The 27,193-nt window shown below is 31.8% G+C and overlaps 2 protein-coding genes across 2 annotated transcripts; one reads left to right on the top strand and one right to left on the bottom strand.

The window, feature by feature from the left end:
• Positions 1–3,611: 3,611 nt before the first annotated feature.
• Positions 3,612–14,390, top strand: LOC128999287 (uncharacterized). Its single transcript, XM_054425694.1, has 4 exons — positions 3,612–3,693; positions 10,296–10,433; positions 11,296–11,532; positions 14,250–14,390. Exons 1-4 carry the CDS (start codon positions 3,622–3,624, stop codon positions 14,331–14,333), a joined length of 531 nt encoding a protein of 176 aa, XP_054281669.1. The 5' UTR covers positions 3,612–3,621; the 3' UTR covers positions 14,334–14,390.
• Positions 14,391–18,167: 3,777 nt separating this feature from the next.
• On the bottom strand, positions 18,168–25,509 carry LOC129001412 (uncharacterized). The gene is made up of 4 exons (XM_054428670.1): positions 25,405–25,509; positions 23,996–24,106; positions 19,910–20,158; positions 18,168–18,864 (listed from the first exon to the last, which is right to left on the bottom strand). The coding sequence occupies exons 2-4, from the start codon at positions 24,080–24,082 to the stop codon at positions 18,802–18,804; spliced, it is 399 nt and encodes a 132-aa protein (XP_054284645.1). The 5' UTR covers positions 24,083–24,106; positions 25,405–25,509; the 3' UTR covers positions 18,168–18,801.
• Between the last annotated feature and the right edge of the window lie 1,684 nt (positions 25,510–27,193).

The raw sequence follows: 27,193 nt of genomic DNA, 5'->3' as shown, positions 1-27,193 counted from the left end.
TGCTGATTGGTTTTTACTAAACAAAAATGTAAGTAGACACACATAAGTTTAGGAATTTTAAAATAATGATAAAGGTTAATTTAATGCTGAAGTTTGCAAATAAATTTTTCCGTAATTCTATTGGTAATCCCTGGAAAGAAAATATTAAATTCAATAATATTGGAAATTCGTTTTCAATTACTCAATTATACTCCGTAGACACGTTTGACTACAACCTTTAAAAGGTATATAGATACATAAATAATCTTATCATACAATAAGAAAATAAGAACGTCGTTGAACTATACTTTCACTGAATGTGTCATCAATGTAGCTTTATTTTGCATTTTCAGGATTTTCACTACGATAAAAGATAATAATTTACAACACAGTTCAGAATAAACAACACTCTCAGTTGAGCATGATTAAAAGATTGGTGCAAAGCAGGAAAGCTATATAACAGGAGCTCTATTGATAACATAAAATAAGTTTCTATTCATACAAAATCAGCCTTGATGTTGAGATATAGGGTGTATTTAGAGTTTAAAGTGTTAGTTGAACAGTTCATTATGTCCCATATAGTATAAAGATTTTTTTCTTATCATATCACGGTAAATACAAGCGGACGTTGTAGTTTTCATATTGAAATGTGTTGAGTCCAAGTACAAACATTTAATATTAATTTGACAAGTTGAAAACTGATGGACGAGAGCATAAAATATCGCTACATTTTTCACTTATTTACAGCATGTTTTTTTTTACAAAACGCAACACATATAACAAGTATGTAAAGTCACTTTTTAGGGACAATTTGCAGTTCTAATTTCTTTTCTTCGTTATCATGTCAGCTAAGATGCATTGTTGCATGGTTTTCTATTTGGTTTAGTGTTATAGAGAATTCATTGTGAGTAACAAGATTCTATCCGAAACACAACCTGTGTTAAAGACAAAGTAACATAAATAAATTTATATTAAAACAATTTTACTATACAAATAAAAGAAATTTCAATTTATTATATGAAACAAAAAAGTTTTTCATTATTTTCCTTCAAAATTCTGTATAAAACTGTGGTTGATTTATTAGGTACTAGATTGACCAAGTAGGATCCAGAAAACTTAGTTACAACTGTTTCACGACACTAATGGATTGATTTACTTCATATATTCATCTAAAGTATACAATCTTTAAGATTGTAAAAAAAATTATCCAGCCTTATTTTCAACGAATTCCCAATAAATTTTAAACCATGTAGACAAGAACGTAACAATGCATATCAGCTGATCGGAAGTGAAGTGAAAGAAGCAAGACGGCCTAAGCTTTTTTTTGTCCATAAATAGTGGACACTGTAATGTAGTTTACGTTTATAAAATGTAGTCAGTTTCCTATACGAATATATCATTTGACACGAATCATTAAAAATAGTCAGTCCATAACCGAAAATGGTCGCCTTTTACCACAGAGTTTGATATTGAAACTACAACGATGAAATTAATTAGCTATTTAACGTATTATTGTGGTCATATACAATATTTTAAATTTATAGTAAAACCGATTGAAAATTTTAGGCTTGACCAAAACGGAAAAAGTGGTTCTTACTGATATAACGGAACGTGACTCGAGGAGACGCTTGCTGGACAAAGAAAGTCTAAATAAGGAGTTTAAAAGCGCGGGAAGCACGAGTATATGTGTACATTGGGCGGGAACATCGGCCTCTTCATTGGTATATTATAAATATAGGCTACCAACACAAGTAACGTTTATTTTATATCTAGAACACATCAAAGTAATTTTTAATTTTTAAAGCTGCACTATTAAATCAAGTTAGGTTTAAGTAAGCTTTGCCAACTTAAATTATATTACGGTAATTAATCAAATAGTTTCTATTTTTATTACTATAAAACCAGAATGTAGCGTATTACCGTTTGTAGTATTCAATGAGAATACACAATTAGATGTTATTAACATGAAATATTTCTGTTATTTAATGCAAAAATTTGTGTTATGTAGGATATAAATTCGGCGTAAAAACGAATCTTACAAGTCCAGATTACAACAAATATATTATCGTGTTGTGTTAAAGATAATTTTGAATTACAAAAGTTTTTTACCAAACCGAATATTTAGTTGAACCAAAAACATACCAACATGATGCTTACATTGAGAAATGTGAAAATAATGCATTAAAATGACCTAAAAAGTTGATTGTGTTGTCAGTACATGTACCTGAATAATTTGCAGAAAACATTATACAACAGAGTATCATCGTAAAAAATAAATCGAGGGTTTTTGCTCGTGTAAAATTATCAAAAAAATCTTTCTCCTTCGTAGTTAACATACTGAACACAATAGTTTTATTGACATTCAGTATTTTTCTTACATAGGAACACTATCTTACTTTCTAGTCAGACTAGATATTTGGTACTAGGACTAGGTATTTGGGTAGTTGAGACTATTTTGTTCTGAATTATTTTGTTAACATGTTTAATACGACTAGATTTATAACTACCAACTACCCACACTACGCCCAACACGCTATTATGACTACATCAGATGCGGTAATAACCTGCGTGAAACTCATAATCCTGTTAAAGTTACGACCTGGGATTTAGCAAATTGGTTCATTTCAAAAAATGAAATAAAATAGTCTGGCATTATACGGGTGCTATACATTTATCTGTATTTTCTGTCTTAATATTATTTAATATTTTCATTAAATTTCCTTCGTTGACAATCTATGTGTAACATAGATACATTATTATACAGTGGTTATACGATGTTTGAAATTATAAATTATATTTATAGAATTGCAAGTTAAGCTGTTAATTTAAGGTATCAAAAATATGTTCCACTATCAATCATAACTAATAAATCAAATCAAATTAAAATATCTTTTTTCATCATACAAATATAAACAAGAGATACATTCAGACCTAAGAATAATTACCGTATTCCCCGATATGTTTTCATAAACCTAATTTTTTGTTTAAATTAAACGTAAACACATAAATCAGTAGATCATAGTATAAATTGATACGTTATGTCTTGGAAAAAATACATTAAACAAATTTACAAAAAAAATATATCTTGCATTGATAAAAATGTAGACAACCCGATAACCTATAAATTCTTGTGTATACGCCGACATATAAAAAATATCCATCGCATGTATGAAATGTCTCAAAAAGCAAAATATATCCACCAAATAAAATTTTAGAAAGGATTTCAACTCATAAACAACCCGGATCGGAAGGCAAATCACCGATGTCGGCATAAAAACATAAAAAGTCAGACGATAACACTGAACTAGTCTTGGCCTTCGCCGCAAAGACAAGATGGAGAACAGCACGTGAAACTATTAGATAAATATCGACTAGTGGTGGGGAGACACATGCAGTCGGTTGCATACAGACCGAGGTGAATGACCTTAGAAGGATGGGAGACCTGGGGCGAGACGAGGAGGTCGTCACCAGGCTGATGAGCAAGGAGTTCATGAGAGACAGAAGAGTGGAAGTGATGGGAGTCTATGAGAACAAAGTGGCAAGGAGGATACAGGAGAGGGAGGTTGGTCTGTAGGCTAATAGCTTTACATGATGACGTGATAGTGGTCTTTCAGAGATTGATGACTGATGAGCAAGGAGTTCATGAGAGACAGAAGAGTGGAAGTGATGGGAGTCTATGAGAACAAAGTGGCAAGGAGGATACAGGAGAGGGAGGTTGGTCTATAGGCTAATAGCTTTACATGATGACGTGACGGTGGACTTTCAGAGCGTGATGACTGATGAGCCCACTGAAACTGTACGTATGTTTTATTAGCCTTGGGTAGATTGCCCTGGGGTAGATAGCCTTGGGGAGCTTTCGTGACTAAGTGTGTCACGAATAATTCATGCTACAAATTAGAGGTCCAGATGTTGACGAAGGTTTGCATATGGTCAGAGGTTAGCTTTGCACGACACTGTTATGCCCTATGCTCTAGGTAAATTGTGGCAAGATATGATAGATCATTAGAAGTAGCTTTGCGTTCTAGTATGTAAGAGAGGTCCTTAGCTGAAAATATTTTAGCTATGTGAGTCTTTAAAATATGACTAGGATAAATAAACAAGTATTTATGACAGCATTTATGGTGGGGTGGATAGTGAGTATCTACAAAAATATAAGGATGTCTGAAGGGGTCAAGAGACAGAAAAATAGCTTAGCCAGCACATTTTAGGCCTGATCCTGAAAGAGTAAAAGAAAAAAGAGCTGCCCCAGGAGTATCTCTGCACACTATTTAATCAGAGGATAATGAGCTTTTGGGAAGCCGAGCCATTTTTTTTTACAAAATAGTGTCCAGAAAGAATTAAGTAGAGAAAGGTAGTCCAAAGTTAGAATGGCACGAAAGTATTTCGTCTCATACTAATGAACGACAATGTGTTCTTAAATTATGTGTGTGTAGGGCAATGTGTTCTTTTATGTGTTTATTCATACGAGGATGTTTTTTGGAATAATGGGCACATTAGGAGCGTTTTTCTTGTATACAGACATAAGAATTTGTGGAACGTGTTAAGGATGTGTTTCTGTAAAAAGTAGCAAATTGGTTACCAAGTTAGAAGGTTGGTCCAAAGTAAATTTCCTTTATAGAACCTCTAATATACTAATATATATATACAGAGTTCATGATCATGCAAACGGTTGAGAAACAATTATCTGGAAACATGGTTTCTAAGAGAACTATAAGGGTTTGAAAAAAGTAGTCTTCCTTGCACAGATCTATGTTATCACCAGAATACCTAGATTTGACAATCTACTACGACTGTGGTACTGTGGAAACCCATAATCTAGATTATTTGAAACCAGCTTAACCTGCAACAGGCAACGAAACTAGATTTCACAAACAGCCGGAGAGTTTAGCCATACAATACTCCTGGATTGTAGAGTATTTAACTATGACTTAAAAATTCGAACTGTGGATCGGGAATATTGCATCACTTTCCTTGCAACTGAAAACAAAAACATCAAATTTGTTTACACTCTTGGTGTTAAAACAGACAGTTTAAATTAAAATTCATACTAACTACACATTTGATCAGGTTTCCACGTTGCACAATTTCACAATTACGTATCATACGTCCAGTTAGAAGCTTGAAGCCGTATTATACGTCGTATTTATACAATTTATTTGTCCAGGGGATTGAGTCTGTCAATTTCCTGATAGAAGTCCCGTATGAATTATACATGGAGTACATCGCGGCAAGATTGGCTTAAGCCCCGCGTGCAAAACAGGTGGTGCTACATCATCTGAAAATATATTATTACCACTTTGAATTGAAAGTTTTTCCCTTTTTAGTTTTATTTTCAATGGTGATTTTCCCATAAAATCCCATACAATAACGGGAGATCAGATTTTCTAGAAAATGGTCTGAACGATATTGATAAATAATTTTACACGTTATAGTCCTTTAAGTTTTGAACAAAATGGTAGAAATCCCATTTCTGAAAAAATTACGGTTCAAAAGTTATTGTAACTTATTTTATTTTCCGATACAACCCCATAAAAAACCCCATAAAATAACCAAAAATCGGATTTAAGAAAAAATCTGGTTTTGATTAAAATTTGTATGCTATGGTCCCTCAAATTTTGTACAAAATTGTACAAATTCCACTTATGTTCAAAAGTTATTGTAACTTATGATATTTTCCCATAAAAAAATCATAAAATAACAACAATTCGGATTTCAGGAAAAAGCCGGTTTTTATAATTCAAAACAAAATAGTGCAAACTCCCTTTGCTGTAACATTTATGGTTCAAAATTGTTTGAAACTTTTATGTTTTTTTCCAATAAATTATCATAGTTACTCCCGTAGCTTACCCATGATAAAGGTTGTTGACAAGCTAATGGGAGAAATTATGTGTCAGATTGCTGATACAGTTTATTTTTCTTTCTTTTTTTTCTTTCTCACTTATTTTTTAAACAAAATTGTGTCTTACTAAAGCTTTACTAAATGCTGGGATCGATTAAATTTAAATAATTAATTTAACACACTTTTTAACCATCCCACTGAGTTGTTATACTACCTTTGTAGTATAGTGTGGCCTTGATATACTCGATAACTCTTTAACTTGATCCACGGTTCTGAGTAGCTAAGGTCGCCGGTTCGATTCCAAGCGAGGACTTTTCCAGACCTAGATGCCATTTGTCATTGGGCTATGAGTTAATGATGCTATCTAACAAAAAGGTCGACGTTAGGTAACAATACTAGGGTTTGGACCGCTCCCTTTCAAATCTTTACCAATTCTATTGGCATAGATAACACACCATAAAATTGTTTAAATGGATTTTCAAATACGTACAATGTAAACACATACAACATTGTTTTACATAAATATAAACAAACAATCGTAAAAATAAGCTGTAAAGACGTCAAATGCTTCGTATCCTTGGTTGGTGGTATTAAGGGACAGTAGCTATTATGTTATATTTCTTAATATATATATATATATTTTTTTTTAATTTCCATCAAGAGAATATTTTGATCAAAGAGTGAAGAGCCATAGTCCTATTTTTTTCATTTCATGTTTTTAGTATTTATAGTTGTGGAATGAATTTCCATCTTCGAGCACAGTATCTAGAGAGAGTACTATGGCAAATGTTATAACACTCCTTTTGCACCACCTCTTTTATTTTCTCATAATATTTGAAAATGCTATGTTAAAAGGCTATTTGCCCCGTGAATCTTTCAATATGTGTACTTTCTGCAAAAATCTATACTTAATGAGGTTTTAATTGCCAAAATTATACATATAAACTTAAAGTGACCTTCCTTACTTTTAAATAAACAATGTGACTTGTTTTTAATTTGCAACCAACACGTTTAGTCTCAAAATCCCATCCAAGCTCACATTATGAGTAAACCTTAGAAATTCCCCAATAAATCATAAACTATGAGTAAAAGACGGCCGTGTTTAACCTGTCCATGCATGATCCAACTTTCTGTTAGGATAGTTAGAGGAATGATATAAGTTGGAAGAGCAATAAAGCAAAATATAAGAGCAAACACGAAACTGTCAGTAGGGACTATACAGGCTGACTGACGGATGGCGTGCTGCCTACTGTCTATTGTTCCGGAGTCTTAAAGCTATGGTCGGGGTCCAAGCGGAGCAGGTAAAATATCGTACTTTTACTTTTTATTTCAAGAATAAATAGTTTAGGATTTCTTGAAGATATGTTAGTCTTAATGATATTTTTATTTGAAGTTTTACTTTTCGGAAAGTTCTATATCTGAACTTAAAGATTTTGATTTATGACTTGAAAAGTTCTAAATAAGATGTTTTCTTATGGTTTCGGGTTTTGACTATTTGTGAAAGAAAACCATTTTTGATAAAGATAGTATATGGAAGAATCAATAATCATGTTATTAAATCAGGGAATTTGGAGATTAAAAGTCTGATATATTATTTAGTTTTGCAAACAGAAAGGGACAGGATTTTAAGAAGCCTTAAATATTCTTCATAATCATAGAAAGTAAGATTAGTTGGATACAAAAATGCTTAATTTATTCATGTTTTTCTTTCTTCTTTTTGAATACAAATTGTTATCCACGCTAAGCTATGAAAGATAGGGAAACGTATCAGTACCACGAAATGTTGAATTTTGTGTTTAATATATTTTAGTGAAATTATTCTTACAGTTGTAAGCTAATTAATTACAACAAAACTGAAACCATATATCAGAATTAAGCCACTAGTTAGTAGTATACTTCCTCTTCCAAAATGAGCTGACTGGACGTTTTTGATTTACATTAATTACATGAATCAAATTTGCATCCCTTAGAGGAAGGTAGACATTTTGTTATAGCTTAATTTGAGATGATGGACTGTCTGTTTATATGTATAAGCGGTTATTTTAGTAAGAAAAAATTCTAAACTGTAAAATCCCATTCAAAACAAAATTGATAATAATACTTTCCCTGATATTTTTTTTGTTATTAGTGTTGAAAAATAGACATTTTTTGTGTTTGCGATACACAAATTTATTTGTGGGTTTACAGAGTCCCTATACCAATCCAACTAAAACTTCTTACAATCATACTTACTTATTATGTTCCCAAATTACACATTGTAGGTTAAAAAACATCTTGGGAAAGATTTGAACAAATCTGTGTTTTTGGTTGTTTAACGCAATTATTTTCGTTGGGGAAAATGGAAAATTTAATATACTGTAACCCCCCGTGGTGTACTGTTATTGGTGCAATAAGTCCAAGATTTCCCAAGTCTTTTGGCCGACATTGTGCCTCTTTGTAATATTTATTCTTTCATATTTTACAACCGAACTTGATCATGGTAGTTTTTCCAAAATCTATTTATTTAAAGACAATTTTCACAAATATTTTGGTTTCTAAAGTATTTGTAGAAAATTCCCTGCATCTTTGCGGTTAGTTCTGGTTTTAGACTAACTAGATGGTTAGCTGTGAAATTCCGATTGGCAAAACTTAGTGGAGTATAAATGGTTAAATTTTAAACGTTTGTTCAGCTTTACTTTTTATAATGCATTTTCCCTTATATTTTTGAATATAACATTCAGGTAATAGAAGAAAGCTACGAGTTCTATACATACAACTATTGACAATAGTAGAAAAGAAACAGTAGTTAAACTCAAATGGAATTTAGTTTTGTCAGCTGCTTTTTAATCTGAGATCTTCATGCTAATAGTGGCACGCACTTATGTGGCCTTAGTTCGTATAGTAAATTATTTGGGTTATTTAACTTGTCGGTTGTACAGTAATCCAACAAACCTATGGAAGCAATGAATAGTTTCCATATTTTAGTAACACAATATTTACTTTAAGTGGTTTAAAACACCTTTACTGTGGTAATTCAAATTTGATTACCAACAATACAGGTGTTTGAAAAAACTTATAGTGTATATTGGTAATTTGGAGGCTACGCAATACGCATGCCAAAAATGAAAATAGTTTTTACTCCTTAAAAAAACATATTCAAGAGTTTTAAAACTTCATAGTTGAGTGAAAAACTTAATAAGAGCTAATTAAAATCAGAAGGATATTTTCTGAAATTTATTTTCCAATAATGCTACTGTTAAACATTGGTGTTAAGTAATGTTTAAACATGGCGTGGATTCATACAAGTAAACGATGGAGACACGTGGAAATACAAATGCAGAGGAACACGTCCATAGCAGACATGTCGAAGTTATGGAAGCTTCATTTTTGTGGCCATATCCATCCACCAAAGTAATATAGCCACTGATGGATAGTTCCTAACCTCAGAAAGAATCGATCCTTGTGCTTTCTTGTTCCCTCAGCCCGAGTCAACATACACACTGGGAACAGGTCAGTAATTGATATTTTAGTCGTTAACCTTATATAAACCAAAAGGGCATCATCTTTTTACTGGTTTGTTTGAATGTGTAATAAAACTCAAAGTATATATTCCACTTTGATATTTCTAGAACAAGAGCTATGGATTACAACATTAAATTTTTGGAAGTTAACAATTTATTTGACCGTACGAGTTTGTACTTTTTTATTTTGGGAACGGGGGAAAAGTTTTGTTGGGAGAGGTAATTTCATTAGAATAAGTTAGAAGCTTTTCTAGTTTCATACGATCTAAGGTTTATTAAAACTAAGTGTAAATAAACCATTATTCTATTACTAAACAAATGTTCAAAGTAAGACTCCTTATCTCACACATATTCCATAAACCTATCAATACTTCTCTTTGATAGGACTGCAGTTTAGCAAGTAAAATTATGCTAAACCGCAAGAAAGGCAGATAAAATGTTAAGGGTGTTGCTTGGCTTTTCAACGTGTAATTTAGAGAATCTGTAAATGCTGTATTCACCTCATACTGTTATATAAATATGATTTTAGGTAGATAAACAACCGTCAATGTGTATAGAGTTGTAAATAAAGTTTGATTTAAGTATGGTTACATGTAGCTACCTTGCTAAAATATGTATGATATTTCGTTATCAGGAAATTAACCGATTCACTAACTGTATGAAAAATTTAGTTATTTGACAAATTAAATTTGAGATGGTATAAAAATTTCAAAATGTTGTCAGCATTTAAAAGTAGTAGTTTTGTAAGGTACCATAAAACAGTCAATACTTTATGCTGGATGACTTAAATGCCGTATCACCCTTTAAAAATATATGTTTGTAGATAGTATTTATTCTATTTCTCAAAACCAAGGCGGGAGAAGTGGAGTATCTAGAAAGATAATATGGTCTCACTTTGTTCACTTAAGTCAAGTATGTATAATTTGCTTTGTTGGCCTACAGGTGGTCATCAAATGCAACTAGGCCTGTTGTTTCAGCTTTGGGAGCTCGAGCGGGAAAAACGCCTCATTTTGGAGGGAAAGATGGGGATCGACGAAGCTCCCTACATAGCTGATCATCCAGTCTTTGTTGTCTCCAAAATGACGAGCTCCATGCTCGAGGAAACCAAAATCAAGGTTGGTTACTGTATAAGGTAACAGGTGAAAATTATTCTAAGTATTTAAAATAATAATTGTAAATATACTTTACCTACGACTGTTTTTAAACTAGCCTAAGTTAGAATTAAACAGATTCACATAACAGTATTGTTTACTAATTTTACTGTAAAAGTTTGGACCAAAGAGGTTCAAGGATTGAGAAAAAAGAAGACAAATTTTAATGCTTCAAACGTCAAAAAATCAGCTGTTAAGGCCAATTTAATTGATGCAATGAGTGAGTGGTTGGGACAATGCATCATAATCAATGGCAATAAAAGGTTATAAACGAAAATACTCTTAGAGGTTATGAGTAGTTATTTTTAGTATATTTTAAATGCCAATTTATCTTGTCCTATATTGATTATTACTTTTATTGAGTCAATATAATTGACTTCATTTTAATACGCTGTCAACCTTTCCCTTGTTGAGATGCATTTGCGTTAAATGTTTTTTTTACACTCAAAATATTATTGGATGTCAAAAGATTTCAAAAGTACTTGTTACTACGAGGTATTGTGTTTAAATAATACCTTATTCTCAAAATAAATTATGTTTATGGTACTTTAGTTTAAATTTATTCATATTAATAACATACTCATTTCAGCATTGCACGAAAGAAAGTCCTACCTTTTACTCTATTAGATTCTTTAAACTTGACGAAAAAATGTATAAAGGATTCTATTAATCTTATCTGTGATTGTTAGGAAAAAGTTTTAACATTATTAACCAAAAATGTAACAGGTTCCAATATTTCTTTTTATTATGATAAATTCGTATTAGATATTTTACTATCAAATTAAGATATTTGTCTCCAACACATTTTTTTTTTAAATGACTACAGGTAGCCGAGAAGTTAAAGCCGAAACTCTCCAAGGGATTCGACTTTGACCAGATGAAGGGGTGTGACGGCGACAGTGATGATGAACTTCCGGTGCCTCTGGACCAGGAGGAACTGGAGAAGGCGAGGATTCTGTGGGAAATGGAGAGGAAGATTGAACAGGGAGAGATCTTCTCACAAGAAGAATATGAAAAGACAAAGTATGAGAACCCACTAGTGAAGAAAATGAGGACCATTGAGGTATGTGTGGATATTTTTTAAAGGGTGTGTGGCCTTTTTAAGATTTTGTTAGTTTTTTACGGGAGGTTTCAGGATACTTAATAGGGTGGTAAAGAGAATTCAAATTCAAAAAGTCTTTCAATTGTGTAGTCCTACTTTAAATTTTCTTCGCTTTACATCTTATATATTTAAACGTGGGAGGGGTTTTTAATTCGAAGATTCTGAATTACCCAGTTGAACGAAAAATAATTTTGTAAGGAAAGGAATGTCAAAGCCATAATTATAATTTTTAGTTAAACTAAACAATATACGTTGTTTATGAAGGAAAATGTTGCATGTGAATACAATACTTTGCACATTTTTCAATAATGTAAAAAACTATTTTAAACCATTTTTTAACAGAGCATTAACAATTTTCTACAATCCCTTTAATGTTTTTTATTTTAATTTTAATAGGCACGCAATAAACAATTAATTACCAAAAATCAATGATTCAAGAGAGGATTATATACGTTTAAACCATTAAATATTTATTTAATCAGTTTACCAAAATACATTTATTTGGGTTTTGTGAAAACATATATTTTAAGTAAAATATTCATCCAGAACAATTGTTGTAAAAGGTCATAACTTCAAAGACGACTTATTTACAAGAGTTGACGATTTCGTAAATAGAGCTCTTGTTCCTTTTTAGTAACAATCGCAAATGTTTGTGATCATTACTGAGAATGGAATTTATGTTGAATTTGATCATCCATTAAATACAACCTAGAGCATTTACTTAAAACTGTAAAACTACCTTACTAATATCAACAAAGAGACCTCAGAAACATGGTTAGTTTATTCAATGTGCTACATACCTCATAACCCATTTTCAAAGTGGTTGAATTTTATTTTTATTTTTAAAAAGAATGCTTTAGTAAATCACTATTGTGAAAAAGTTACTTTAGGATCATAGGATTACTTAGTACAGTGTTAACTAAGACTTTAACCATGCAGTATGTATTGCTATACAAATAAATATATTTTGAAAGAGGATAGAGTACGGTTAAGAGTATTTCTTGTGACCTAAAGTTAACTCGATTTTCAGAGTAGTGAACAACACAATTTAAAGATTAATCTTTTTCATAAGGTTGAGGGAATATCAAAATTTAACTAAAAAACCCTGATTGATTTATTTGGCACAAGTATATTAAATACCATCAATAAATTTAACTACATTATATTGTCCTTAACATATATTTTTACCCATCTATATAAATAAAATCAGAGTTTTTTATGTACATTACTCAGAATCATAATTTTTTAAGTTATTTTTATGTGTTATACATTAAAGAAGCCGAAACAAGTCTCATCTCAATTTCTGTCTGTCTGTCTGTCTGCCTTCCGTCTGTCAAGCCCAAGAGCCATTTTACGCGGCCTTCTCCTGAAAGATGAGAGTAGGCCTACCTATCAAGCAAGATCCGAATCATTTTAATGTATTCACTGGATTGGCGAGAGTGTCTTTAGCTATTAAAATATAGCCTCACTACTTTGTAAATAAACTTACGGACGTTTAAAAACCCAATTTTGTGCGATTTTTTTCAAGTTTTCTCCCATGTTTATCACATAATCATGTATGAAAAAGCGAACAGCTGTTCGGATCAAGATTATTTTTCTCTAGCTGTCACTGATATGTTTACATTGAATGTTGTTTACAAATACCGCAATCATCTCCGATCACGTTTCAAAAGCAAATCCAAACCAAGTTGGATTAAAACCATTTTTCCCTACATAACGGATTTAATTAATCGCAAGTGCAATAATTTGTAGGGTAACCGTAAATGAAAATAGAGATTCTTTGTGTATAAAATTGTTCCGTGTATAAGAGTTTTGATAACCGGGAAAAAGACCTTGAATCAGTGTTGTATATGGCTGGGAAACATTTTTTACATAAGCGTTACCAATAGCTTACATAAAAGGTTTCAACTCATTGATGGCACTTCAATGGTGGCTGTGTGAGTAAAGTGTAAAGTAACAACTGCAGTGGGTGAATGTAACAGAGGTTTACGGGTTATGCTCAAATCGTTTTTCCAATGTGTCTCCTCAACGCTATGTGCTGCTCGCTGGACCATACAGCCAATAGACCAATTTCCCATCTCTTGGGTTCGTAGGCCAAAACAATTATTCATAAGTTGGTAGCGCATATTTCTCAGTGTTCCGTACGGACAGGACAAGAGCACCTTTGATAGTAAAAGTTCCAACCTGAATGTTTAATGGCAAGGTTGAGGTATAGTATTTTAACTATATATAGTTTGGTTAGTTAGATAAGCTTAACCTAACCTAACTTAACTAACCAAACGATATATCGAATTAAACAATCGAATAATCAATATTACTCATTTGGTTGTTTGTGCCAACAGATATGGAAGTGTACCCCTCATAGATCTATTACGCATTTTATTACTTGAAACAGCCAGATACACTGTATTTGTTTGTATATAATAGTTTGGCCAGCATATCTGAAAATATGCAAACCAGCTGCTGTTCTGTATATAGGAAGGTTTCAACTGACCACTATAAGATCCCCGTGCGTATTTTATAAGTGATAATGCCGCAACCCCTAGGTTTAGTCTGAAGTAATGTGAAAAACAATGCTCTTACACAACGCTCTTGCCTCGCGTCTTAGGACAAAAAAGGTGTTAACAACAGACTTAAAACTGATACAAATATTCTAACACTATATTGTATTGTTTCAGTCAGTCAATGAACTCTATGACCTAGCTGACGAGATTCTCGGCCCAGTGGTTCACCATCATAGACGAAAGAAGCCTCAAGGCTAATTAAAATGTCAGATGATTAATTCCTTAGTTATCAAAAAATATTCTTTAATTCAAAGAAGGAAGATCTTAGTACCTTCATGTGCTTCATCCTGAAATGGCTGTAAATTAAACACCGATAAAACATTTTCAAAAGGTTTTACGTAATAGTTATTATATTACCTGTCTTTTGTTTTGTCAGACTAATGTTTTTCCCCGGAAGGTACTAATGTTACAAAAATAATTTATTTCTTAAATAACTTACAATTATAAAAAAAAATACCAGTTGTAACAATTTCATGAAAGTTTTAGAAATATTAAAATAAATTAAAAACCATTTTGTATTTCAATAGATATGGAAAAAATTTAAATATTTTCTATACAATGTAAGTGAGGAAGTAGGCCAAGTAAGCGATGTGATTTGAGATGTCAGACCTTTACGCAGTATCGCATGTCTTACTCAGTTGTATTTGTCATCAGGGAACTAACTAATGGTCCATGTGGCCAAATATAATTTAGAATGGCCAAATAAACCATTCAGCGTAACAAAAAATATTTTTAATTTATTATTTTATTTTATTTTTATTAGACATTTCTGATTGGTCCAGGATTAAAAAATATTCATAAGTGTAAGTGTAAATTATACCTTGTGTATTTTTATTTTCTGCTTAGTATAAGCATTGACTTTATAATAAAGTCAATGGTATGAGTTTAAATTTTTATATTTTCATCCATTAACAACTGAATTTAATGTTTAATATTGTTAGTCACAATGGACAAGAGAAATTGAGTGTCAAACAAAACATGATTATTTTTTATAGGTTTTTTAATTAATTACTAACAGTAACTTAAAGGTAGAATAATTATATTATTAACTATAAAAACTTTTAAATACTATAGCTCTGCTGAAATGTGTGTTTCCTATCGTAACAGGTAGTAGAACAGATAAAAATACCTTCACAATAAAGATCAACTTAAATAAAATAATAACTTTAATTGGCAAAAATCCTAATTTTACATAACCTAAACCAAATTACATTTAAATTATTTGAGAACAGTTGACGATTTAATCACTATTTTAATCTTATTTTAGAATCAAGTTGAAAGAATACTATACGGAAACTTCATCACCCAAAGAAGGCCTATTGTACTATATATGTATAAGCTAACTGACAAATGTTTACTTTTAACCTCAATGCAACAAAGGTAACTAAACAAAACTATCCTGGACCTAGGAAGGCAGTTTCAAGTAACTATCTAACGAGTCTCTTCATCAGGCGATGTCCTAGTGACTGTCAGGGTAACTAATGACATTGTAACTAATGGCATTGTAACTAAATAACTCTGTAACTAAGCCACCGTCGGTCACTGACCCCGCTGTTACTATATCCTTCCTAGGCAATGTAGACTATTTATGTACATTGTCTGTCTACATCGATCCTAATGCAATGCAATAATGTATTGTGGTAGACTGACAAATGCACCTGGATGTAGTGGGGTTTGTTTACAGTATGGGTTTCCTTAATATTTCGTCATTTATACCATTTTGGTACGTTAGAGGAAAAATAACACGTAATATTTAAGCTGTTAAATAAAGCTCCATAAAATTACACAGATTTGCGGTTTTGCTCATTGAATAAAATCACGAGTTCAGTATGAAATTAAAATGATTCATTTACTTTTGCAAACTTCTGTTCAAACGCATTTCTTTGTATGAATGTAAGCTATTGCCAAAGCTGTCTTAGTATATCTTGCCTGATAGGTTAAGAACTTACAGTTTTTTAAATCATATTTTTAATCATGTATGTCTTCATACCATTGTTTCATGGGTGTATCGGTACTACTTTTTATCATGCTAGGTAGTCTAAATAAGTGTTCAGAGTTTTTTTTTTTTTAACCTACTATCAAGTTAATTAGTACAGTTCCATTTCGTTTCTAAATTAAATGGTGGATGTAAAACCATTTTAAAGGAATTTTCAAAGAACAAACATTGTTTCTTTTACATACTGTCCCAGTTGCAAGACATTGGATAGCAGCTAGTTTTAATAAACAAATAATAATTTGTTAAGTTTTGTGACAGTCACTTGAACCTATACCATAAATTGATTTATTGACAAATATACTATTCTTCATACCAATTTTTCATTATTGTCAGAATGATGATTACAGAAGTGTAGGATGGCCACAAATTGCGGAACAGTTTCCTCCCTTATTTTGACATTTCCCAGCAGGCCGCTGCTCATATTTTAAGCATTACATCAGTGTCCGGTTGAAAGTAGGTGTCGTTCACCAATTTTTATTTTTGAACGAAATTTGAAAAACCTCAAGAACATCTGACAGCCATCCCCCTTAATACTTAATTTTGAAGTTCATTAATATCACATTTGAAATAGATAGAACATTTAATATGATTTTTATCATATTTTTTAAAGATGCTTAGAATAAAGAGTTAAATATTTTAGCAAAGAAAAATAGGTTAATTCTCAGCTACATGGTTAAAACATACTTATATTTAATGTATAGTTATATTTATGTGTTTCATTTGTAATTAAATATTTAAATCAAAATTAACTAAGAATTAACTATTAGACCATTAACTATTGTTAGACTTAGAAGAATCCAGAGGAATAGTTTCTTCTTATGACCCCTTACCAGGATAAAAAGGGAATAACAGTAATATTTTGTAAATATATTTTATATTCATATCCAAACAAAAACAGCAAAGGTTACTTTCCGTGATGAGAGAATTTTCATTAGGTTTAGAATTAAAAAATTATCGTTGATTGGCATACTAAAATGTTTGCTGTTCAGGAGGAATTACACAAACTACTTTTACTTACTTAAGATTTTTTACCTTACTCTAGTATTCCAACCAAAGAACACAAAACAATACGACTTTATTAGGCACGTTATTCGTGTACGATTTAAAATACGTTGGCAACACAAGATCCTACGACAAAGATTAACTGGTGTAGCGTTTCCCATTTTGTTCAACGCTTGGATTTAATCTAACCTAAAAACGTGTTGTAGAGTGTTCGAAAGACTAATTATTTATATGCTTTAACGAAACTGTAGCAAAAATATAATGTGTAAGCTACACGAATAACTATTAACTCAAACCACACAGCAAAGCATTTTACAAAAGTTTATTGTATTTGACTTTATTTCTAAATTAGTTGAGGTGACTATTGTTTAATATTTTTACATTTCCGAAGTATTAATAGAAAGTTCATTTTATTACACATAATAAAATGCTTTTATTGCATTCATTTTGCATTTCTGCAAAAAATCTCTAACGAAGACGATTTAACTCAGGTAACTAGTTGTACGGGATCCTAAGTCAAAAATACTATCAATCTCGTTACAATTGATAAAAGCACAAAGTAGAAACACCACAAATCCCAAAATTAAAATAAATGAAGAGTTCAACTTGAACTTTTACTGAAATAAAACCCATTTGAAATCGGACTCAAAATACTCCACGGACCAGGGGTTTCCGAAGAGCAGTTTAAGAACAAAGAAAATGATCAGTGATCATTGGGGCGAAAAGAACAGCGGGGAGTATCAACTGAACCGAATTCTCAATGAACTTGCTATCAAGATACATCTATTATTGTGAAAATCTGTGATATATTGTAACTTAAAATAAAAAATATAGTTTTATACACACAGACAAAATACTGATACAAATCTATCTTTTAAGGTATTTATACTTCAAGGTGCAGAAAATGCTATGGTAAAATAAAAAAAAAAACAACTCCAAGAATACTATGGAACATTTTGGAAAGAGAACAAGAACATGTTTTAGTTCGTAGTTATAAAAATTAGTTGATAAACAGGGTAATAACTAACAGCAACCAATGAATATTGTTTATTGAGTTTGCAAAGATAATACTTTTATTTCTGTCACAAAAAGTAAGGATAGCATATCGTATACATGACATCACATTGCGATTAACCTTTTAATTAATGCAACTTATTCCTATGGATTCAAGGCATACATTCATAAGTTCAACGGGTCTATTTTAAAATCTAAACATCCAGAATTCTACACAGATTGGTCAAAGTCAGGATTTGATGGAAAGCTTTAAGAAAATATCTATAATAAACAGAAGAAATTATCTAAAAAAAATAACATTGCTATTTAATATCTGTATGGATATATTAGGGATCTAAAACATATAAATGAAGATAAATTAAAATACAGGTTTCATCAAATACATACTATATCAGTTAACTCTTAATTCATAACCAAATAACTTGTGTAGACAAAGGAACGCTAAACTTGAAAGCTTTAGAAGTAAGCAAAGTCAGATTTAAAGGTTTGTTAAGAAGTAAACATTTCGGAATGTGTGTTTTACCGTTTAGAAACGTGTAAAGTAAGCATCTGCTAAAAATATATTTAGCAATGTTATTTTATTCCTGCCATGATAAGATGTCCCTTAATGTTACGAAAGCAAGGAAGCGATGTGTAGGTAACATCAGTTTAGCTTCAACCCCTGATGGAGACAAGAGGAATTATCTTATCTGCCAGGTTATACATCTCGTCCACTGTCTGAAAAATAATTGAGTGTCTGTTAGGATATTTAAATAATTTGATTAATAATTAATAAACATTTTTTTCCAATGAATAAAGATTTTTGCAGCATCTCTCTGTAACGCGGGACACAATTTAATTTAAATTGAAGAACACGGAAAACTATTTGTACGAGCACATGTTTTAGGTTTAGAGCTCGAAATATATGCAATAGACATGTCGATAGTAGGTAGAGTCTAGAATATAGTTTTTTTTAACTATCCATAGTTTATATGAACATAAGTAATTTTAAAATTAATGATATTATTCCAAGATCTTAGCTTATACCTTTCTGAAGACTATAAAGCAAAGAGAAGGTAAAAAAGTGCTTGAAATTTTATTATTATTTCTACAGAATCTTCCTAGGTAAACAGTCAAACACCGGGAAATGGTAGAACTAAAAAGAATATCAAGAATGATTTTTCGACAAGATTTCAGTGTTTACCAGATACGCCGTTTTATACATGCGCATTTTATCTTTCAATTAATTGTTCATGACATTTTGATATAATTAGTCAGTTTTCAGTAGGAAATTTAAGTAAACAAAAAAACTGTAATAATAGCCATTTTGAATTTTTGAATCGGACCAACTTATTTATTTTCTAACAACATAGGTTTTTTTAACTGAAACACGTAAAAATACATACCAATTTTCATAAAAACCGGTTGGAAAAATGCATAGATAAAAAGCTTAGAAAATAATTATTAACTTTGTTAATAAACAAAAGACGTTATTAATATTTTCGTCAAAATACTAGTATAAATTATTTAAATTGAGTTCAGTATGAACAAATTGTTCTAGATTATGAATAGATATCTGCAAGGGTGGTTTGTCGGATGGTGCTAAAAAATAAAATTTAAACTCGTGTATGACAAGCTAATGCATGATTTTAGCCTAAACCATCTTTGCTGTTAATGCCACTATTATTTTTTAAACTGAATATATTTTTCATCTTAGGATTAATGTTACAATTTTCAAAAGATACTTAACAAACATTTTCAAAAGTATTACCCAAACACTCACCTCCACACCCCTCAGCTGGGTGACCAAAGGACTCTCGTACTTGTTGGGTTGGGCGGATTCCCTCACGACAGCCCCTGCGGCTATCTCCTCTTCCACCTCCCTCAACTTCCGCAGCCTCTCGGCCTCCGCCTCGTCCACTTCCACGTCCTCGGCTCTCGTCTTCTGGACCTCGCTCTCCACATCCTCCCCTCCACGGAGCAAGTCGTAGTTGAAGTTCTTCATGAGCCGAGCCATCTTCCGCGCGTTCTCCTGCAATTTCAATTTCGGTACATTGTTGTTTAGTGGGGGAGCTACGTATATCAAAACTGCAAATTGTGATAAGAAAACCCCTTTTGGTAAGAATGTAGGTTATGGTCCGACAACAAAAATAAGATGGGGAGGCATTACCTAAAGTTGTTATAATCCAAAATGGCGGCCATTTTTCAAAATGGCTGCCCGTATTTTGTGTTATCTTAGTTATTCACTAATAAAAGCTTGAAAACGGCATTAACACTATTAAATATTGGTATAATCTTAATCTGGAGATTCCGGCCTTTAATTTAATACCAAGTTTGTAATACATTACAATTATATCATGTCTATAATCTAAGGCTGAAAATATACTAGTTTTCAGCCAATTCTGAAGGTCACCAAAAAGCTGTTTATTTAAGAGTTAAATTATTCACCTACAACGTTTTATTTACAACGTGTTTTTTACATTTGCCTGCATCCATTTTGAGACATAAGGTAAATAAAAATACCCCCGCCACAGCAAACCTGCAGACTAAGCGAATTTCCATTTGCCTGATTTGATTTTCAATTAAATCTATTTAAATAACATTAGGTTTTACGAGCACCTAGGTTTGCTGCTTACGGGGTAATAAAGTGTGGTTTTTAATAAACTATTAATAGCTTAGTATAAAATAAATGGATTGGGCAAGTTTGATCCAAATGTATGCATAAACAAGCAAACTACAACGGTTTACTTATCTTCCATAAGAATAACATGGGAATTTTAATTTACAATTTTCCCCGTAACCAATAACCATACAAAACACTTCAATATACAGAATAATTATTTTTTTAAGCTCTTCAAAATGGTTTAGAGAAAATTTGGGAAATCTTATGTTTTGAGGTTCAAAAATAAGAAAAACCAATTTTTATCCCATAAATCCCCCCCATAAAACCCCGTTCCCATGGTTTGATCATGCTGGTTCGCGAACTCGTTCAAATAAACGTAGGTTTACACGTTTGTACCGAATTTCATCGAAATCGGATCATTTTTGCTCGAGTTATCGTGCTAACGGATACACACGCACACACATATGTATATATGAATTTGAACTGATGGTGTTTTTGGCTTCTAGGGACATCGAAATGAAAAAGTAAATCGGTCCCGGGACTAAGACTTACCCTGAGACCTATGGTAATAGATTATTCCCTATAGGGAAATTCGCTATTAATGTGAAATCACTGTAAAGAGAGTTTCCTCTTCTTCCTTGAGATATTTTTCCCATTAAAATATAAGAGGATAAAAATGTCAACAAAATTATGACACTTTCAATTATTTTTCTCAAAAAGGTTGGCAATGCTAAATAGACAAATATTGCCAAACAGCTGATTCTACAGGTCATTGTTGTGTTTATTATTAGGTGTCGCTCACGTTCTGAGTGAAGTTTTATTAGGAAAACCTGTACAAATTTGGCCGTTACACCGGGCCTAACACGGTGCCAGTTCTAGGGGTTTTATTTTTTTCTGATTCGAGTGAATGAAGATTGGACTCCAAAAATGGCGAAGCCGTTACACTTAGTTCCTCAGAGTGACTTGGGTAGATATTAACCAAAAGTTTTGATTGGACCATTTTTGTACTGTGCCAAAACAAAAGACAGATAATGATAGTTTGCTTTGTTCTGCAAATAATAAAAATGTAAATGCTTGCAACACCGGATATGTAACGCTTGTCAAAAACTTCAGAACTTTGATGATAGAAATGGTTTACTCACCGAAATTTATATAGATATAAATGTTTTCAATGAATATCTGTGTGGAATGAAATGAATCAGAAATACCCCCACCACAGCAAACCTGCATACTAAGCGAATTTCCAATTGCCTGAGTTGATTTTCAATTAAACGTATTTAATTAGCATTAGGCTTGATGAGTACCTAGGCTTGCTGCTACAGGGAGAGTAAAAAAGTGCGTTTTTTATTAAAATATTAATTACTTAGTATAAAATGAATAAATTTACCAAGTTTGATTACAATGTATACATAAACAAGCAAACTACAACATTTTTTAACATTCTCCATAAGAATAACATGGGAATTTTAAAATAACAATTTTTGGAATTTTATCCTTAACCAATAATTATTGTACAAAAACACTTTTATATACTAAATTATTTGTTTTTTTAAGCTCTTTGAAAAGGTCTGAAAAGAAATTGGGACATGTTGTGTTTAGAGGGTCAAAAATTGAAGAAACTAATTTTCACCCCATAAAACCCCCCGTAAAACCCCGTTCCCATGGTCCGATCTTGCTGGTTCGCGAAATCATTCAAGTTTATTCCGCCTTACACCTTCAAACCAAATTTCATCAAAATCGGACAAAAAATACTCAATTTATCGCGTTCACGGACACACACACACAAAATATATACATATATACAAATTTGAACGAATGGTGTTTTTGGCCTCTGGGGACTTAAAAATGAAAATGTAAATCGATCTCGGGCCTAGGTCTTACCATGCCACCTACGGTAATAACTACTTTCCCATAGGCAAAATGGCTAAAAATGGTGTTGGTGGAAATATTCTGCAACCTATAAAATATAGCGTGTTTTTTATTTGGTGATACACATTTTCTGTAAATAAATGTACGTTTATTACCTTATTACTGAACTTATTTACTTAGTTAATACCTAAAAACCTAAAGATTTATCAGAAACACCATTTTGCATGATGTATATCAAAAGAAAATATATAAAACCCAAAATACGGGCAGCCATTTTGAAAAAACGCCGCCATTTTTATCATAGCAACTTTTGTAGGTGCCTCCCCATCTCATTTTCATTGCCCAACCTTACACTACATTCCCACCAAAGGGCATACTCTTATCACAATTTGCAGTTTTTTTATGGTTTTTTTACTGTAGCTCCCCCACTAGTTACCGACCACGCCGATACATCGACATCCAAATAAGGTTTTAATTAGTTTACTTCCTAACCTAACCACTCTTACGTTAGGTTAGGTTAGGTTATAATTATTAGGTGTGTCATTAGGTGTGGTCGGTATAATACAAAATTACCTCAATTTCATTCCAGAAATTGTGTTGCAGTGGTGTCATAATGTAATTGGATATTTTCCCATTATATTTTGCCCTAATTGTAGTTAAATGGAATATTTTGTAGCAGTCTTATGTTGAGTGTATTGTACATTGAGAGATTTGGCTGTGTTAACTCTGGATTAAGAGTTGTAGAGTACAAATGTTTTTATAGCTTGCAGCCATTCGTAGGCACTCTGTGTATTGCAAAATTATCTAATAATAAATAAAAAGCTGTTGAATTTTTTTTCATTTTGTGTGTTTTTACGTCAGTGGCATTTTGTATGTTTTGAAAGGGAACGGCCAAACCCTGGTCTTGTTACCTAACGTCGACCTTTTTGTTAGATAGCATCATTAATTCATAGCCCAATGACAAATGGCATCTAGGTCTGGAAACGATATCGTTTGGATTTGAACCAGAGACCTTCAGATTTGAAGGTGAGCACTATAACATTTGACATTTGTAGCATAGAATAAGCATGTGGCATTTTAAACGCTTGATTTCGTTATTTAGTATTTTAATACAACTATATACACATTTTTTGTTAATTGTTTGTTGCATTGCTGTTATTATATTTTTTTACGTGATCACACTGAAAATTATAAACAAATTTTTCAGTGTACTGATTTAAGGTAACAGAAAAAAGGACACTTATAATAAGTAGATAAATAAAACATACGCTACATTCATGGACTCGGTTTTGGTTTCCCTAGTGTTAACAAGAACAAGATTAAAGCAAATACATATTATTACTACTGCTTTATGCAATTTTAAGATTTCCATATAACCTTTTTCCTGCGAGCTTCAAGCAATCTGTTGGTTTGCTCTGCTATCCTGAACACCACAGGCTCTGTCTCGTCTCCTTGGGCTCCCATCTGCCTGCGCCGAGCAGCAAGATCCTGGAAATGCCCTAACAATTCAACCTCTAAAGTAACAATATACAGTGTTGCATTGCTGGACAGTTGGAAATGCAAAAATTCTGCATCAATCCCGGATTTTTCTGTGATTTTAATTCAAAGCCACTAAAGGGAATTGCTGACTACATTGTTCTATGCTAAAAGCAAAACGCTTTAAACGATAATATATTTTACATATTATATTAATTTAGTGGATTATCATTACAAAATATTTTCCAAGTAAATAAATCACGAATACAAAATTACAAAAGACCATCATAATATTCCTAAAGTGATACCACGTTATGAATAATCAAACTATTCATTGGTGGTTGGAAAAAGAATATCTAGAGCGATTATTTAAAATCCACAAATTTATTTGGTAATTTAAATATCTTCCTAAGCTTGTATTCAGTTGTAATTGACATTTGGACTTAATATTACATGTTCTTTTACTTGTATTAAGGATGATCCATTTATTCTTCTCATTAGTAGGATGCAATAGAAACAATAATTAATTTGAGACCTGATCATGCTTATTTTTCAACTTATAAAACAAATAATTAAAGTTGTGTGACCTATATGTTACCAAACGAAAAGATCGCTATCTATTAATTTAATTACTATTACTTAATAAATAGCATAAAATAAAGCATCTCAATAACTGTCTCGTTTTAAATTTTTACGTATTGAAATATTAAATTAATATACATTTAAATTATGTACGTCGTACTGCACTATTATTTTATGTACATAAGAAAACTTAAAATTTGATTTAGAAAAAGGATTTTTCAAAATAAAGGTCAATACTTTTCTTTAGTATTTTATCATATCATCCTTTGAGATTAAATTAATAATCAGAAGTTCATTGAGAGGTGTGCAAAAATAACTGTACAGTAAAAAATTGTTATTGTAAAATTACATGATTATGCACAACACCGAAATGGATTTACGATACAAAAAATACATCCACTCCTTACTCAATAAATTAATAAATAATAATAAAAAATGCTTACTTATTTTATCGATACAACAACTTATTTATAACAACAATTAATCGTTGAAACATGTTTCCAATTAACGTATACATGTAGAAAGCGTATTTAGTATATTCGTTGTTACAATTAATTGTGCTAAAAGTTTCTACCTTATTTATATTATTAATTCACCTAAGAAAACTAGCTGAAACTTTACTACTGTAATTACGAATTGTATATACTCTATATTTGTACACATCTATGTAATATTTTGTTAAATTATCTAATTGTATTCTAATTTTTGTAAGGAACCCCAGCACTAACCTGTGAGTTGCACCCCTTCTCTGATGGAACTAACCCCGTCCTACCACAGTAGCACGAGCCATCGATTGCACCCTGTCTGACAGTATCGTTCTTCTTCCCTGAACTGCAGCTGTCGACCTACAGAATATTTCGGCCTACTTTTATACTTCCCAGTAAAATGAGGAGGGTTCCAACCTACCTTTATTTGACGGCAGCACGCAAAGGTTGTGTATTTTTCGGGGAGTTGTTCTGAATAAATTCGATTTAAAAAACGATTTTTGTAAACAATAATGTAGTTTGACAACATGTTTTATGCAAGAGTTCATAAACTTGTGTATCAATATACAATACCTATAATAAATTATATTGAGTAGTAAAAGGCTTTAGTTTTAGAAGGGTGTCATGTATTGGTAAGGAATCTATTAAAAGTTTAAGTTTGGAACCAAAATAATGGGCTTGTTGACTTTAAATCACACTATGTCTTGAATACTTTGGAAGTTTAAGATTTTGATTCTCATTTAATTTAGTTATGGCTTTTTTGTAACAGATTTTTAGTGTAAGACGTCATTCAATTGTGACCGTATGGACAGTAATAAAAAATACTACTACTTTACATTTGTGATATTCTCGTTGATTTATTAATTTAATTTGTCTAAACGCTTTCGTAATATTTTCAAAGGATTCTTAAGCTATATCTTAAAATAAAACATCTTAATATTTTCGCAACTTTACATCAACAATTCAACTGTGACATATTGTTGCGCAAAGCTGTTTGTTAAAACAAGGAAATAAAGCATTTACAGAGTGAAAGCCTACTTCTATCCCTACTTGACTTAGGTAAAAATACAAAATTAAGATGCAGATTTTGTTCCATCAGGACAATATCTTTCCAAATGAATTACATTATCTCAATGATAATTAAAACACAAGCTCGTACAATTAATACATTTAACCAAACATAGGTGTCAAAGTCAGTGCAGAGATTTTCACCCTCACATTCTAGTTTGGGATTGTGCGTGACTAAAACCAGTTAGTTGAGGTCAATAACGTCGCATCGTGTCGTCTGAGAGTAGTAACTCTACACTAACTTTACGTCTACCCATGTTTATACAAGATAATATCTGAATCGGTGTATTGATATGTGGTCAGAATATAGTTACAAGTCCAGCCAATTGTTGGCAGTGACAGGCTGGCTCCACAGTAAAACTGCGGCACCAAGGTATTCAGTGTATTGTCTTAGAATAGTCAATGCCAAGAATGACTTATTTTTAGGTAGGTTTGTCCCGTTACTTGAAGGAAAAATACTGCACTAAATATAGCTTAAAGCTGACTATATTGTAAGTATAAATACAGTTCAATGGGCTCAGTACGACGTCCTAAAAGTTATCAACAATATGTTCAGAAAGATTCGTTACCAGAAGTAATACGTCTAGACATCTCTAGCGGCTGTCTCTATGTTAAAAAGTTTGACTCCTTACTTACATACCTTACTTCAAACTACTACTTTTTAAAATTTAGGAGTTTGCAGGAAATAAATTCCATCCCCTCCAACGTACCTTATGTTTGAAACTACAGCTGAGCAGCTGCAGTAGAACGTTGTTAACAAGACTCTCATAGGTATAAAATAAGACTTGTTAGCAAGGTTTACTTCTTATCGAGGTTAGCAATAACATATAATTAGGGGTAAATAATTGCAAGGTGATTTGAAAAAGACCCTTGTTATCAAGGGTGACTTGTTATCGAGGTTTTACTGTAAAATAAAACCCTAAATCAGCTGTCCAGGGTTAATAAAAAGTCAAGCCTCTATCTA

This window comes from Macrosteles quadrilineatus, unplaced genomic scaffold (genome assembly GCF_028750875.1).
Source record: "Macrosteles quadrilineatus isolate MER2022 unplaced genomic scaffold, UCM_ALF_1.0 Scaffold_8__2_contigs__length_117827958, whole genome shotgun sequence".
In the NCBI taxonomy this organism is placed as follows: Eukaryota; Metazoa; Arthropoda; class Insecta; order Hemiptera; family Cicadellidae; genus Macrosteles; species Macrosteles quadrilineatus.
The sequence above is the reverse complement of the archived record's forward strand: the minus strand, read 5'-3'. Positions and strand labels throughout refer to the sequence as shown.